The 17,668-nt window shown below is 39.7% G+C and overlaps 1 protein-coding gene across 6 annotated transcripts in view; it reads left to right on the top strand.

The window, feature by feature from the left end:
* The window catches only part of BRSK2 (BR serine/threonine kinase 2), a 308,252-nt gene that overhangs the window by 250,295 nt on the left and 40,289 nt on the right, over positions 1–17,668 (top strand). For 3 of the 6 annotated variants that reach the window (XM_080596108.1, XM_080596111.1, XM_080596109.1), the window contains 3 exons: positions 4,901–5,051; positions 8,983–9,048; positions 13,045–13,068. In XM_080596108.1, coding sequence (XP_080452234.1) covers positions 4,901–5,051; positions 8,983–9,048; positions 13,045–13,068 — 241 coding nt within the window. The remainder of the gene's footprint in view (positions 1–4,900; positions 5,052–8,982; positions 9,049–13,044; positions 13,069–17,668) is intronic. The other 3 variants (XM_080596112.1, XM_080596113.1, XM_080596110.1) reach the window with 2 other exon arrangements.

Here is a 17,668-nt window from a genome sequence, read left to right as displayed (position 1 = left end):
ACCCTAGCATTACTATTACTTTCCTACTGAAACAGTGCACAGCGCTAGTGAGAATCTGCAGCCTGAGGCAGGCAGGTCTGTTTTCTGGTTACAGGGATTCATTTTTCTGGACATAATCTGTGTCAGTGCAGAAACATCCAAGTTGGTTTTGAACCAGAAATCATAAAAAATACCATGTGGACCCACAAGCTGCCTCTATGCAAGCAGGTGAAGTTTAGGACCATTGTAATGTAGTGGCAGAATTTTCTAATTACTAATCTACATGCAGTATTGCAGAAGCATTGCTTCCGGACTTGTGCTAGTAAGACTGTGTAGCATTACATCCCGATAAAGTTATGTGTGTACACATCCTCTTTTCTGTAGGTAAATACATACACTGTTAGAAGTATGAGTAATATCACTTGCCTGTTTATAGTACATACATTATACTACCATGTTTTTAGACTATCTTAAAAAGATTTTAAAAGCTTAATAGCAGTAAGATTACATATTTTATAAAACTCCTGTGATAATGTTTTATTTCTGGAGAATTATTTGTTAGTATTTTAGAGTGCTGTTGATCACCAAGGACTACACTAATCTAGACAACAGGAAAAATGCTCCCCTAAGGAGCTAACTATGTAAGTGACTCTTGCTCTGTACAGTGACAAAAGTTTAACTAATAAAGCATTACTCACTTCTGTCAATGACCTGAAATAGCATTTTTATATACTAGTGTTGTGATTTTTAGATCTTGTATTTCAGCACTTTGAAGGCTAGAAGCAAAGTGCTCTTCATTCTCACTGGAAAGCCTGTAATCTCCCAGGCCTACAGGGCAGTGGTATATTGAACTATACGTTTGCTAATACTGAACTGAATTATTACATTATCGAAGTTCCAGGCTCCAGGCCCTATAATTTTACAGGGAAATCTCATCTGTGGGGGATGAAATGGAAATTCTGAGTCAACACAGTAATTTTTTAAACACTTACCTGGATGGAGCTGCAGAAAGTATGTTAGCAAGCATCCTGACGAAGATGGGTTGTTGTGTCTACTGCGGGTGCTCCGGTCAAAAGGCCCTTTCTCAGTGCAGTTTGTCTTCTAACACTTTATTCATCAGCTTTTGACTCAGATTGTCCTGCAATGCAAAGACACCACCATCTTGTTTTAGAAATGCTTCTGTCATAAGAAAAGAAGCAAGATGACTAGAATGTTCATATCCAGCATGTAAGTGAATACACAGCTATGACCGTAACACAGCATGTATATCTCTTACACATGTATTTTCATGTGTTGAACTGTTCTTCTCTCCTGATTTTTTTATTTATTTATTTTTTTGTACAAGGAGTGAAAATGTTCCCCATCAGGAAAACACTACAGTGAATGTATCTTTGTGCTGCATTAACACATTTTAGACTTGGAGCATTATTCTTTGAGAGTTTGTAAGTTGTATTTTGTCTTCCACAGGGGGTTTCCACCTCCTCTGTTCCCAGCAGTATTTCTGAGAACATGGGGCAAGGTTTAATTAAGAGCAGTCATGCTTCTGATGAGTATCTCATCATTAGCCATTAGCAATGGCTTTGCACAAACAGAGAAGAGCAGAGAAAAGGTAATGGATTTAATATTAGCAGGTTGAAGAAACCACATTTGTGAGAGTTATGTATTGCCTGAGCTCTTGCCGGGGGAAAAAAAATAAAAAAGGTGCACCTCATTATATTTTGCTTTTCCCTCTTTCTTCCAAAACATGGAAATGAGAAATTTCTCAGTAAAATATGTGAATGTCAACTAATGTCTCCCTGAGCAAAAGGCTTCTGTGTGGTGGAAATTCTTAATAAACCAGAGAACAAGAGATTGAGCCAGAGTTGCCCTATTAGGATGTAAGTGCCTCGTCCAAACTCAGAAGATGAAACTTTCCTGCCTTTCAGATAAATGCTGTTATAATTGGATTATTATCTACATGATACTGCCTTCCTCCTTAAAAAAAGAAAAAAAAAAAAACCTTAAGAATGGCTTCACTTTTCTGATGTGAAATGAAAGGAAAAATACATCTCCAAAACTACCACATCCAGACCAGGACTTGAATGTGGGTTTTTGTTTTGTTTCCATGTGAAATAGTTCCAGAGACTCAAAAACAGAAGTATGCACATTCGCGGTTTTCCTATTTTTAATTCCTGTGCTGCTGCAAAATCTCCAACTGTTCTTATATGCCACCATTTTAGTCTTTATGGCAGGATGGCTGTGTACTTTAGCATCTTTAGACTTGACATTGATGACAGACTCAGTACCCTGTGGTTTCTTATTCAGACCTTTTTAAAAAATATGTACAGTACTTGACAACCTTAGCCATGTATAGTGTAGGTTTGTAGCCAATTTAAAGAGGAATCAAATACCACTGTTAGAAGACCAACTACGTCGATGCAAACTTCTGGATGTATTTTCCGTCAAACCTTTGTGAATTGCTGTTGTTGAATTTATGGGTGTGTTTCAGCACCTGCTCCTTTTGCTTATTCCCTCTATTTGAAAGTTTAAAATACAGATTGGAAATCAGTATCTTCCAACATATTGAGCAAAGATTGATATAAAAGAATGATTTAGCTTGTTAGCAATACCCTTATCTTCTTTAATTGCTCTGTTGATTCCCTTATAGTCCTTCTGGCTACTATCCTTCTTTCAAGCTTTCTTTTTTTTGACGGCTGTACAAAACATTGTTCAAATCTTTGGCTCATTTTTCTTCAAATTCCTTTTTAGCTCTCTTTTAATGTCCACCTTATATTTGGCCTAACTGTCACTTTTGCAACTGTCACTTGGTTGAATTGCCATTTTCTAAAGTGTTCTGTTTTGAACATGCATGGATGAAATTGCCTTTAAAAATATCTTCTCGTATAATGTTTTTCTTGCCTTTTTCCTTCTTGTTTAGACTCTATTATTAACTAACCGTGATGCAGTCTGAGCTTACTCATCTCCTTTCTTTTGACTTTAGCTGCTTGCTTCATCTTCTTTCTTCATTCTTTTTTGTCATCTTCCTACTTCATTTTTTTCCTTTCTTTAATTCAACTGCACTTTTTTCCTTTCATTTCTAATGTCTCATATCCCTCTAGGAATCTTTATATTTACTCTCTTGTGGATACCAAACTTAATTTCATTCTGGTTATGTGAGTTAGTCGTCTGTAATCACACTTCTTATACCAGCATTTGTACTGTAGGATGGATCCTTTCTTGTTCTTTGAACTTGTTTGAAGAAGCAGGAATTTGAAATGTCTAAATCCTGTCCTAGCTTATTATTGACCACTTCTCTGTGTGCAACTGAAGTCACTCAATACAACTGTTTTATTAGGTTTATCTTCCACTGTTTTTTCCTTAACTTTATGCACTGAATTTTTTCCTACTGTACATTTTTATTACTGAAAGTAGTTTGAAATGGAGTGAGATACAACTGTTTCTATTCTAACTCATTTTTAACAGGAGAATTATTATTATAATACAAATAATACTTATACAGTAACACACTCGGTTGTTATTACTAGCCCGTTTGCATTAGGGCTGTATTTACTCATGCTCATTGTTTCAAGAATAATCCCTGCGTCAAGGGAACCATATTCTAAAAAGCATGATGTAAGAGAGAGAAGAAACAAGCAAGTAGGCAGGAGCTGAGGAGGTCAGGGTAATGAAAATAATACCAGACTAGGCGGTAGTGACGTAACTGTGGCAGTAGTGATATAATTGTCAAATATAGCGTTATTGGTTTTACAAAGGAATCCTGGCAGAGGAAGAAGCCTTAGAGACTGGACACTGTGAGCCTCTTTTTGACTGAAGAGGTGAAGAATGCCTTTTCTTACAGGTGGTCACTCTCCACTAAAATTAAAAATGCACCTATAAACAGAGGCAGGGTACTGAAATAGCCCAACCAAAGCAAGAAAATCTTTCCCTATTTATTTTTCTGCTTTCCTCTTTACTGTTTTCATGCTATCAGATATGTTAGTAATAAAAGAACTCAGCAGGTCTGCATTTGGCTCCCTGCATCACCATGGAGGTGTGTAAGATTTGGCAAGTCACCTTAGACCACTTTCTGTTATGCAGTTTGGTATCTAAAGACTCTTTCCAGAGCAACTTAGGTGCTTCTCAAAACTGCAGTAAATGTTTGTCTGCACCTTTAGGTATGAAATGCCTTTAAATATCTCATTCTTATACCCCAGTTTTCACTCTGTAGAGTGAAAGTAGCACTTCCATACATCATAGGAATGTTACACAATAAAAAGTATAAAGCACTTCAGTTACTGTAGCAGTAAAAGCTGTATGATGACCTCCGAGATAAACTTCAGTAGCTCTCATCAGAGATTCATCTCAGGTAGACAAGAATGTTTAATTTGTAATGCTGAAGGAGGAAAATATAACACAGCAGGGAAAACTGAAATCTAATCTTGAAGATGCAAAAAAAAGGATATGTTTTCAGAAGAGAATGTGAGTCTGAATTTAGAATCTACTTATGTCCTTGTGTCATGTTAAATTTAGCTAGCATGGACATTGAAAGCAAGCTCTAGCAACCTGAGTGCATGTGCAGAATCCCTGGATGGCATACACTCTGGCTAACAGCTTCTGCTATAGCCCATGTTATCATCTTGCTATTACTGTTATCAGCTTTGTAAGGTAATTTGTGCAGGCTGTGCTATAGTTGTACCTTTATTTTACAGTGCTCATACATTCAGGACAGTAGCAATACTCCTTTTTTCTGCAGATGGATTGCAACTTATGTCTTAATGCTTGTAAATTTGGAAGAAAAGAGACCGCAAATGTTCATCCCCATCATGAAGATACCTATCTCTGTAGGGGGGTGTGAGAGTGAGATTGTTGAGAAAGGACTGATCCAACATTTGTGAGGTAAATCACAGCCAGATTCAGCTGACAGTGTTTTCTTTTCATAAAGATCCCCCCCGGAAGCGTGTGGACTCCCCAATGCTGAACAGGCATGGGAAGCGGCGGCCAGAAAGGAAGTCGATGGAGGTTCTCAGCGTGACAGATGGCGGCTCCCCAGTCCCTGCTCGCAGAGCTATTGAAATGGCACAACATGGACAGAGGTGGGTCTCTCCTTTACCCAAGAGCTGAGAGTCCCTCCTGGGTTTGTTACCCTCTTTTATGTTGTACATACAAAGGAGCTGTGGAGCTTTTCTATTCATAGCAGCACTCATAACAACTTCCAAGCACACTTGCAACATGATCTGGCAGTCAACAGCGCTTATGCACACAGGAGCAGAAGCCCTGCCAGGGGCTTAAGAGCTCTGTTTGCTTGCAGCTATTTCTCAGGAAACTGCTCTGTCTTCTGGGCAAGATTCATCTCATCTCATTTTAATTGTCCAGAACATAGGGATTCAGTCTGAGCTGGATGCACAGGCTGTCACTCTAGGTAGAGGGGACAGATGAGGTCTTTGAAAGATCTTAGATACATATGTCCTCTGTTCCAACACTCTTAGGATAAGTTATGCTCTGGTCATTCTTCTCTGTCTCCATAGCCTACAGCAGGAATCTAGATGACTCTCTTGGATTAGGTACCTAGCTTTTAGGAACCCGAAGTTAAATGAGATGAACCTCATGATCCATGTTGTTAGAACAGCTTGACTCTGGAAAGCCCTGTCCAGGCATCTGTGGATACCTCTAAAATGTGCTGTCAGAGCCAACATGCATCTGACCCCCATAAATTACCACCTGTCTGTAAAGCAATGAAATGAGTATAATTTTACTTCTTTTCTCTCAGAGAAAGTGTTAGTCTTGTGGAGAAACAGCAGAGGAGCATGGTGTTTCCTCAAGGCATGCTCTGGGAGAATAAGTGAACTGTAGAAGTTCACTTATACGAATAATGGAAGTTGTTTCCTCAATCACTATGCCTACCCTAAGGGAAGCACATGCATTTGGTTTTACACTTGTATAAATGAATCAGTACTAAAGAACATTTCATAAATGTGTATGCTGTTGATGCTGTAACTTCTGTTTCAGCTTTATGACATGATTACTTTTGTTTAGCTGTTAAGATCTGCTCAAAATGAGCTTGCTGTGCATGCTCAGAAACTCCCTTTGCTGACTGAGAACTGTGTGAAGAACATGGAATGATTTCATGTCCAGAGGTCCCTAGATCTGCTGGAAAGTTTTACTGACAACTGTTGCAGTTCAGTCTATAGAGAGGAAAAAATGTTGGTTTTGAGGATCTTGCTAGGACTTCAGACCTAGCATGGCCTTGAGATACACTGCCAGAAAGATTTTTCATTGTATTGTAGGTTGGAAACCTGTCTCGAGTGTGTGGTTTGCTTTGATATTTAATGAGGTCTGGGCTAAGGAAGCATTTAGGGCAGGGTGTATTCTCAGTGTTCTTCATAGGCCTCAAAGTGATAGGGATTAATGCAAGACTGACAAACAGTTGCTCACTCCTTGTTCAACTTAGTGTTTAATCTGGTATCCGGTAGAGGTCTGGGCCATGAAGCTCCCAGAAATCAGCCAGACAGGTGAATCACTTCTCCCCACCCCAAGGCTGCCTGTGAGTTGCAGTACTCTGCAGCTGTTTGCAGTAACTGTCCAACTGGGCGGAACAAATAGGAAGGGGTGAGATGAACAGTCGAAGGTAATGATTCAGTCATGTTCATCCAACCTAGAACGTGTTAGATTGATCCTGAAATTTTCTGAGAGCTGAAATCTTCTCTTCCAGCTCTCAGCTTTGCTTTTGGATTCAAAAACGCTGAAGAAGCAAAGCTGCATCTCATTATCCAAAGTATTTCTTTGGCTTTTAAATGTCTCACTCAATTCTGCAGATGAGAAAGCATTTAAAGCCAAACATCTGAGATGAGTGCAGAGCAGAGGAGGCACATACCCAGGCGACATATCAGTAAGGAAGGACTTTGGCTCATAGGAAGAAGTGAAACATGCCAGGCACAAAAGAGATAGAGGGAAATGCATACCACACAGCTCAGAGCTGGACATAAAGGTGTGATTAAGGGTGGAGGAAGGGATGTAATAACACCATGATTGATGATGATGAGCTTGGTAGAGCTTATTTTGGAAGGGGTTAAATGGAAGATGTTATTTTACTCTATGTCTGAGCTTCCATAATTCATACCATTCCACATCCACAGACGACAATGGCACATTTTGTGTTGCTGGCAGCACAGTCGTTTATAACGTGAACTGGCTTCATTAACAAACACCACTGCATGGGGATTGTCTGGGGACGATGCATTGCTGATGGGGCACCATCTGTCAGAGCAGTCAGTAACAAAATGACAAGTGCCTTCCACCAAGACTGAAGGATTTTTAGTGGCTAGCTGCATATTATTTTCCATTAAATGACCCACTGAGAGTGGATTTTACAGCACTAGGTCTTAGATCCCAGAAGTGAATGCTTTTTTTTAAGAATGGCATTTCTTTGTTCTGGATAGATGACTGTTCAGTGCTTTTATCCTATAATACTAGGAAAACAGGGAGGTAGACCATGGAAACAGGCCTCTTATTTAGACACAAATGACTTGTGCAATCATCTGGAGACACAGACATTACTTCTTTTTTAAGGTAGCAGAGATATTCTTCTAACCAGTGGGCAGAACACACCCATGTTTTTTGTGATTTAGTCGTATGTTCCCTTTCCCTGTAGTGAACAGATGTTTTCTTGTATAAAGGGGATTGTAACCTCTGGTTTTATGTGTCTGTGTGATGAACTGTGCTTTTGGTAATAAAATGGGGTCCTTACAAGCGTCTGGTCTTGGCTTGTTTAAGGGCACATCTTTCCATTGAGGTTTAAGTCTTGGCAGTCATACAGGCTGACAAAGTATTAGGTGAAAAGCATAGTCCTTTAGTGATTTAGTTCTGGATAGTGTAGGAGAGGAATTCAACACAAGGACCGCTTTTTGAGCTTTCAGACTCCTTGAAATGTTTGTGCTGACCTCTCCAAGTGTTCTTCATTGGGTCTTTGACTGTGTATGACAAAATAAATGTGCACAAACACCAGCCACCCTAAAACTGGTGACTAACTATTGTTGATTCATGGTTTTCGCTACTAGTTGTCAACTAAAGGTGTTCATAATTGCATCTTATTTGATTCTGCTTTTCTGGTATCCACATTTCTCAGACTATCTGGTATTTCACTGAAATGTCAAAAGAAAAGTGGTAGGTTCTGAGCGTAGTTTAACACCAGCTAATTTGTCCCCTGTGCCAAAATCAGACAGACAAGGGAGAATTCTGTGGGAACTAGAATCCTGTGGGGATATGCCAGAAATTTTCAGCAGCTTTTCTGTGAGAGTCCAAAAACTGTTCTAAAATAGGCTTCATTAACTATACATTTTCTTCTGGCTAATGAAGTGGATAGCTTGCATGAAAGATCAGCTAACATTAGAAAACAGTGTTCTGCGAAACAGTGAAGCATATTACCAGTGAAACATGTTACAGAGAGCTGCCCTTTTAGCAAGGCAGAGGGAATTTTGCTTCTAAGCTTCAGGGATTCACACCCAAGATTATAAAGAAGGACATTTCTCTATACACTGAGTATAGGGAAGAGAGCTGGGAGTAAGTGGTAATAGACGTACAAATTAGAATACAAAATGGATTACTTTTCCTCTAAGAGTCTCTGTGGCCTAATTTGAACCTTTTCCCAGATCATGCTTAGTGTTGAGATCTGCTAGAGAAGTCCGAGTAACGAGTGCTATGCAATCTGTGCCTTCAGGCACGTTCTATATCCCCTGGACAATGTGACGAAGTAGATTGCACTTGGGTTTTCAACTGGATAGAGAAGAGCAGGGTTTACAAGTATGTTTGAGTGAAGTCATCTTAGACCTCAGAAGTCAGGTGGAGATAACGAACTTCAGCTGTGTGTAGGCTTGAGCCATAGTTGGAAAGTAAAAGAAAGGTTCCAGAGCATTACTTTAAAAGGGGAGGACGGGTTGGGGGGCTGGGTGTCCAGCATTGCTTCAGGTGACTCTTTTTTATAAATGTCCACACTAGTAACTCTGTTTTCTCGCTTTGTTCCTGCCATAGTAAAACAATGTTCAGTAAAAGCCTGGATATCTCTGAAGCCAATCCCAAATTCAACAAAGAAGAAAGGTATAAACACTGACAATATGTTCCTCTCCTCTACCTCACTGCTGAGACCTTAAAGATGCAGTACTTACCTTCTCTGTGTGGGGACATAGCTGTTCTCTCCTTAGAGAGAAACAAAGAGGGTGGGATATTTACAGTCCCACACTACATATATTTTTGTATAGTTCTATACATTTGAGGCTATCCCCAATGCAGCTTGTGACTGTACTGTTTTCCCCACTAAAATGTCATCCTGCCGTTACTTCTGGTTCAGTCCTTCCCCAAGTTAGGATGTCCAGGCTAGAAGATGTATTTGCTAGGACTGCTTTGGGAATATAAAACACTAAGAAAGGCCAGAGTGCTTCATTCCCAGCACTAGAAACAGCAGTACAACTGAGTCAGCAAAAGCAGTGGTAGGAAACTTTGGAAATCCTGACTGACAGAGCAAAATATTAAGTGCCTCTAGGTAAGAGCCAAACTCTTTAAGCAGCCTGGCTGCATCACAGAACACAAGAGGAAAAAATCATTGAAAGAGAGGGGGTTTGGAGGATGATTCCAGTCTAGCAGTCTAACAGATGCTGAAGAATAACAAAAAGAGTAACTGCCAACTGTGAATAAAGGCACAGCAGAAGACATACAGGCCACCAGATTTAGGGAGTGTTAGTGGACTCACTTAAGTTTGAGTCCATGAACAAAAAAAGAAATTTAAGAGGAGGTTGTTGGTGGATGTGGAATTCTGAAAATTGCAGTCTCAGAGGAAGAGAGTTCTTCTCTAATGTTAAAAGCTGGCATCTGGATGGATAATTCTTCATTTATAAGATGATCCTCACACATTTTGGACAAACACTCAGTTTATCTGAAATCAGCGGCTTGAGATTTAGGACTATTCCATATGATTCAGAAAGGGGAAAGCAGTGAATTCCTTAAAGGAACCAACCTGAGGACTCAGCTAACCATTCTTCTTTCCATTTCCCCTTTTAATGTAAGCCTTTCTACTTAAAGATAAATGTGGCGTTTAAGCCACAGGAGACTCCTAGGATGTAAGGACAGCCCCTGTTTTGGCCTTCTGCAGACTGAGACAGTCCTCTGTGGGCAGTGTTTCAAATCTTGAACCTGCCACAGTGAAGACCAACTACGTGTACCCACAGGAGATATTGTCCCTCACATATGTAAGGCACATTTTTTAAGATGGCAAGCTAGGTACAAGCATTGCACCCAAACCGTTAGAAGCCTCTAAGAATTTCACAGCCATGAAGGAGAGGTGACGCAGTCTTTAGTGTCTGGGCTTTCCTGGACTGTTACCATAGACATGGAAATTGATGTTCCTTTCTGATTCCCCCTATACATAAATTACATTCCTGGAACACGTGGCACTTCTTGCGTTAAAATTTAGTCTGAAACTATTCCAAAGATTATCTCTTCCACAGTAATTAAAAGCCAGGTCCAGTAAAAGAGGTGCCTTTGCATTTTGTCTGTGGTGTGGGAAGGGTCCTTCAGATGTTACCAGCACCTTTCACGGTCCCTCTGTACTTCTCTGGCAGCTGTGTTACGGCTGTGTTAGGAGCAGAGGAAATGACCCTTCAGTAACCACTAGGGGAATTTCATAAATACACCCAGGCATTTCATGTTGCCTTTTGAAGGTGGTGTTTTTCAGAGTACAGGAGGTGAAAGTTAGGGTAGTGCACAAGGATCACCCAGGATCCCCCTCGCTGGAAGGCCAAGCTGATTTTTGAAAGGTCACATGCACTGTTCTCTCACCTCCCTCCCACTTTTAAGAGTTAGGATGAAGGACTTCGGTGGTAGGAAAGTGAGAGGAACCAAATTCTGGAGCTGTGCACAGCCACATGAAAGGAAGGGATAGGCAGTGAAGAGAAACCCAGCAAAATGGGGCCAGCTAATCATGGTGGCCCATGAAATTTTTGTCCAGTGTTTAATTATCCAACTTTATGATGTCTTTTTTTAAAGGAATACTGCATCTTTAAGGGTCCCTTCCCTCTAGATGCACATGGTTGTCTTAGTAGCTGAGGCCACTGTCCCTTTCTTTTTCTTTTTCTTTCTTTCTGACTTTCTCTTTCACCCCCTCTTTCAGTGCTTCTCTTCTTCTGTATCTGGGTTGCTGCAGCTCCGTAGTTCACTTGCTTCAGTATTGTAGGGAATGCACATGTCTGCGCTTCTGGGTCTATTGTGTCCTGGGATTGTTCATTTTTTTTAAAACTCATTTCCCTCTTCCTTTTCCCTATTGTCAATTTGCTTTCCATTCTCTTTGTTAACCTCTTAAGTGCCTTCCCTGTTGGGAAAATGACTTGAAAGAAAAATGAATCAACCTTCTTGCACCCATTCTATTTATATTTTAATCTTCTGCATGTGTGATTATGGGTGTATTTGCTGTGTAACTATACATACATGTTCCAATATACAATGGGTGTCAATTTGTTCTTCTCAGTTACATCAATGTAGGTAGATTTGTACTGCAACAATTGAGGACAGCATTTGTCCCTAAATATATACAATACATATGTATTTGTATATATATGAATTAGATCTTAACCAAATTTGCACTCCAGGCCAAATCACAAATGGAGTGTCACTCAAACACACGAAAAAGAATTTACTATAATGCTTCTTTCCACTTCTCTATCAATGTGTAGCACAACAGCTTTTTCTTTCTATTCTAACTATGTTTTAATTTTAACATTTCTCACAACTGCCTTGTGTTGCCCAGCCCAGCATTTGCAATGTTCTTGTATCCGGAAGCATGGCTAGTTGCACTGAGCAGGAAACTGTGAAATCTACTGGGCATATATTAAATTTAGCATTTCTGTTGGTGACCGTCTTGTGAAGAATGGATTTTCTTCACCCAGCCAGAGGTAACTCTGGCAGCTTGGGAGCCTGTTATTGAAAACGGAGAGAAGGAGAGAGAGAAAGAGATAGAGAGGAAAAAAAGCAGGGCATCCGACTTTAAAATAATTTTACTTAATAACACACCCGATATTTTTTCACTCTTAATCTAATCTTTGTTAATGTGAAGAAGTGGTGACACTTTCCTGAGTTTGCTTACTTGCACCCCTAAAAACTCAATATTCTGACTATTCTCTTCCACCGTGAGTGCTTTGATTAGCAGCAAAAAATAAAGTATATTGAAGTTTTTGATTGTCCGTAGGCATCAAAGTCAACATGCCAGAGATTCATTCTGCTTTTAGAGCTGCTGTTTCAGACTCTTTTCAGCACAGCATTGATTTATTCTGCATTCACATTTGAAAAATTTTCCTTGCAACCTTTAAGACCCAGAGACTGAATTTATTTTAAATGAAAAATGAGATCCTGGAGCACAAGATGGCATCCACAGAGATAAGTGCCGGGTTGCTGAGCTGGTATGTTCTAGCTGATCTGAATTCCTGACTATAAGACCATCATGACTAATAAGCCAGTATGAAAGCAGATTCACAGCTTGAGCTACAATCTTGTACCCTGGGCTCCCAAGCTGGCTCAGAAATGCATGCTTTAATAACCAATATGTTTCACAGTTCATTCATGGCAAAAAAAGTACTTCTTACCAGGCCAGCTTGGGGGACAGAGGGACACTACACTGAGCAAAATGGGGACAAAAAGAACAATTTCCTTTAAAACAGTCTGGTATAACTGTGCCTTATGTCAAAGTCAGAAAAGAAATGCAGCATGAAGTCTGAACCCCATTGCTCTGCTGACTGCTCTCATTGGGATTTGGCTGGGAATTTTTTTTTTACAGCCTTCGTATGTCCCTCTCCATATTCCCCAGTGCCAAAGTTGGACGCGTCTGCAGTATTGTGAGCAGGACAAAAGTTACTTTCTAGTAAATGAAACTGTCCCCCTAGTGTTCCTGGTCTCTGAAGACATAGGTACCTGTGGCAATAATTATGACCATGCAGTTCTCCAAACAGTATTTCACTCTGCTTTTCCTACTCTTTTCTCCACCTGCCTCCACATCCCTCTCTCTCTCTTTTTCTTTCTCTCTTCCCTCTCTCTTCATTTTCCCTTTCCGAGGATGGCGAGTGCTGATCCATTGGGGTAAGCTCTGGTTTTGGATTATTCCTGTTGCGGGACCTGTTGTATCTTGTAGATAAACTTTTCATTTGCATTTTACAAATACAATCCAGGTGGATATACGTCAGTGAATGAGGCTTTACAGCAGGGAGAAGCAGAGAGATGTGGGAAGAAGCATTTTTGGTGCTTTTGTGCCTGTTTGTGTGCTTTTATGTTGGAGTCACACTCCATATAATTTAATTTGGGGTTCTTTTTTGTTCTCTGTCTGTCTGTTTCAATGTCTGTGGGCACACAGAACTAATCTCAGACACTGTGCAGGTACCAGGACACCTGAGAATGAACCCCCCTTCTCCATTTAGCTCTTTTCGTATCTGTTTGGTACCTTCCAGTTAATTTTGATCCTAATTTATCTTTTTTTTTTTTTTTTAAGATGAAGTTGAGTCCCATCTGTGTTATTAAAAAAATGCTGGGTATTTCCTCTCTTTTTAGTGTAGGTTTTTGTAAGAGGTGAACAGATGGCCCTAGAGACTGTTATATCTTCAAAGCTCTTTATTTTCAATAAAGAGGATATAGGTACAATTAGGTATGCAGTCACACTTCGAATTAAGGTTCCATTTATAAATACTTAACAGAAGGAGAATATTTATTAATAAATGATTTAGTAAAAACATTGTAATAGATCATTACAGACTACAGTAAAAGCTTACAAGAAGGTACAAACTGAGAAGGCTAAATAGCACCAGTAACATTTACTTCTCATGTTTGTAACATGCTTTACTATTTATTAATTCTTTTTAAACCATTTATGAATGGTTATAATTCAGTATAATTGGCCAATTAAGGGAGGTGGTGCAGTTTAACATCACCCTCTGTGTGCACTGGAAGGAAGAAGAGGTGTGTTATCAATACCCACAGTCCTTTCCCTGTGCTTTTTGCAAAGGCTTAATCTTCCAAATGGTTATTACCTTGAGTAGACCTTCTGATTTAGGCATAAGTATTTCCAGTAAGAGATGTTAAGGTTGGTATTATTTGCACAGTTGGGACTGTGAAACAGAGTAGCATTAGAGGTAGTCTGTTCTTATTCCCTAGATCAACTTCAGGGAGCAAGGAAGCACAAGTTTTATCTTTTGGACACTCAAGAGCAAAGCAATGAAACTTTGTAATACACAGTGCCTGAATGCTCACCATTGCTTACTAATTCAGCAATGGTTTCATACCCTGAACTATAGGTTATGACTTTTTATTTTTACTTGAGTGAACAAGCAAAGAGGAGTATCAAATGCCACCCAATTTATGCTTTCAGCAAACAAAAATTGGCTGGATATTTTGGCTCTGCCTTTCAAAACTACCCACAGAATCAAACCAATTCAAAATTTCTAAGGCATTTCACCCAGGGACACAAGTCAGATGCATTTCTGCACGCTGCATGCATGCTGCAGGCTCCCCTTTTTGGAAGCATGGCTCCAGCTTGACCAGCTAAAAGGCTTTATTCAGCATCCTAGTAAAGCTGCGCTATGAAAGCAGGTTCTGCTGGGACTGAAGCAAGGTACCAAACTTCCCTCTGACTGTAGGAAAATTTTCTGTGAGATGCTTATTCAAAGAGGAAACAAATGCCAAATCTGACCCAAATGTTTAATGCTGACTGGAAGTCCTTTATATCATGCTGGTGTGTAGTAGCTGATGCACTGTTTAAAGCACTTGAAAATTGATCTGGGTGAAGGGCCATACAGAAGTGCTCTGTGTGTGCAATATGTGTACTACAGTTACCAGGTCAGCTGCTCTTTTCTTCCTTGTGTCTCTCTCTGCCTACACCTCAGCAGTGTCAGGCTTCGGCCCTTCACCTCTTAGAGCCCATAAGAAACTCGGCACTTCTCTTAAACTGTCTGGAAACTGCATTCCAGCTCTTCAGTTTCACCAGTAAGAGATCAACTGGTCTAACACAAATTGAGCCTTGCATGGCTTCCCCTTTGGCAGCAGCTGACTAAAATGAGTAAAAACTCACTTTAAAACAAAGGACCTTTTAACTGAATTATCAAATAGATTGAATGAGGGATAAAGTCATGACATATACAAACTGCAGCCTGCACATGCACATTTCTTTTCAGTGCTTGGCCTCTCTCTTTCATAGCTCAGATGTCTCCTGCTTATTGTTTGAGTCTTTGTGATGGGAGGAATAGCCTGCAATGATTTCAGTGCCCACTTTATGCTTAGAGCCCCCTTTACAGCTTCTCCTTCCTAGAACTTGGGTCTAGATCCCAAAAGACTGATTTATTTTTTATTTCTTCCCTCCATGCTTGGCAAAGCAATTATATCACTTTGAATGGGACTTGAGTCTCTCCCTAAATCTGGCAATTGTGTTTGAGGCAATGCTCTTTCTCTGAGCAACTGCATTAACTTTTCTGCTTGTTTTTTCACCATTTTTTTGGTGTCTTCCAATGAGTTAATGCCCAAGCGTACAGCAAAGCAAAATACGGATTAAACTGAGTCACACATAACACTCATAGTTTCTTGGTTTGTTGCATGTAGTAGTAAGTTACTGGAATAATTACAGATTTAATACTTCGAATGACATTTAATGCCTGTAGAGACTCCTCGGAGGTTATTCACTAATAGATATTTCCCACTAAATAAACTCTGTTCATAGTCTTAAATGTAAGATGATTTCGTATTTTTCTCCTTTTTCCACACGTAAGATCATCCAGGGTCTGCCATACTAATGTGCTGCCTGTAGGGCTTCGAACTTTCATTTTCTGGTGAGAGGGATACAGATTTGAATTCTCTCTGTTCTTTCATCACAACATTTCAGCATAATGCTACATTTTCATTACTTTCTTTCGGCCCTGTCCCAGTTCTGTCCACCTGACTCTGAGATACAGGAGCAGTGCATGTGTTTGCTTTTTTTTTTTTTTTTTTTTTTTTTCCTCTGAAAATCAGTTCCAGCATTTCCAGCTAAGATGATCTTGTTGGGAGGAAAAATCTCTCATTTTTGCTTGTTAGTATTTTTGTACTGGAGTATAGAACCTGCTACTGTTCTGAGTTTTTATAGCCAGCTTGGAAAGTGTGTCACATTTATAAAGGTAAATTCTGGGGGATTTATTAAATTGAAGAAGATGCAGGGAAGAACTCCTCAGTCTGGCTGTCACATTCCGTACCAACATGCTCTCGTAAAGGGGAAAAGTTTTGAAAATGTACAACTCTCTTTTCACCCAAACATTTAAAATTAACCCGTGCTTCTTTAAACTCTTTCCACTGCTCCTCTATACGATTTCCAGTGTGGACAAACTAAGATTTGCTATGAGACCTACTTCTTAAGTATTTTGCATGTAAATCAGCAACAGAAATAAAGCTTGTTCGATAGCAATCATGTGGATACTGAATGCATTTCCAGGAGGATTTCACACTAACTCTCTCTTCTGTCCCCTACCTCAGGCTCCTAGGCTGGATGAAAACACAGTACACAGCAACTCTTTTTCAAATATTGTTTCCAATAAGGAACTGGGTGCTGGGAGGGGCAGCTGCCTTGTTTTGCCCTCCATGTGTGTGATCATTTTTGTAAAAAAAAAAAAATAGGAGGCAGTTGGGCTGGGAGGGGAGAATTCAGGACTGTTGGAAACACATCTGATTGCAAAGAGGAAATAGCAGATTGGAACTTTTAATCAAGTATCCTGGAATTCAGGTGAGTGTCAGAGAGGACCTTCCCACCATAATTAAGTGTTGGTGGGAACATCTCCTAGTGGAACTTAAATGCCTTAAGTAGGTGTTTAACTGCATCTCCGGGCACCTATATACTTCCCAAATCTTGTGCAAGGTAATTTTTAGACTCCCCTTGTAACTTACGGTTTAGAAGAAGCTTTTCCTGATGACTCATACAAGGAAGATTTAAACTAAATGGAGTTCTGATATACACGACACACCTGTGTTGCACTCAGCTGCTGCAGTTATAGGACAGGCACATAAAATAGCCTATCAGAAGTGGAACAGACGGTTCTCCCCTTAAAGTTACTTTCCTTAAATCTTTATCACTGCCCCAGATGATGATGGTGCAGATTCAGGTTTAATCAAGTGCAAAAGAATGCCAAGACTGAGCTTGTAGTATTCATCTGCTATACTCTGATGGGCAGACAGCAGCAGGGTACATGGGGGGAGATTCTGCATAGAATGAGTGCCCCAGATTTTCATGGCACAGATTTAGATTTAATCTGGCAAAAAAAGCATGCCAAGTCTTCTGGGTTTTACTTAGCTGTGATGGACAAACTGAAATGAGATAGAAGAAAAGCCATCAGTATGTAGTTTCTCCAGAGGATACAGAGAGAATAGGACCTACCATTGTGTTCAGTTTTAACTTATTGTTTCCTTGGAAATATCTCCTCTTATGCAGTTTTACTTACTTTTTAATAATGCTGCTACTCAAATTTACTTAGGAGGATACATCTGGGACACCATTTTAGAAACTTTTTAAAAATTATTTTATTATTCTATTAACAGATTTAAAAGTTTAGTAAACAGAGGCAGTTCATGGCCTAAATTTATTTTATATCTTGTTATGTATAAATTGATACTGTCTGACCTGTATCCATTATAAATATATGTATGTGTACACACATGCACAGACACACATAAATAC

The sequence above is a fragment of the Anser brachyrhynchus genome, assembly GCF_964034855.1.
Source record: "Anser brachyrhynchus genome assembly, chromosome: 5".
NCBI lineage: Eukaryota > Metazoa > Chordata > Aves > Anseriformes > Anatidae > Anser > Anser brachyrhynchus.
The sequence above is the reverse complement of the archived record's forward strand: the minus strand, read 5'-3'. Positions and strand labels throughout refer to the sequence as shown.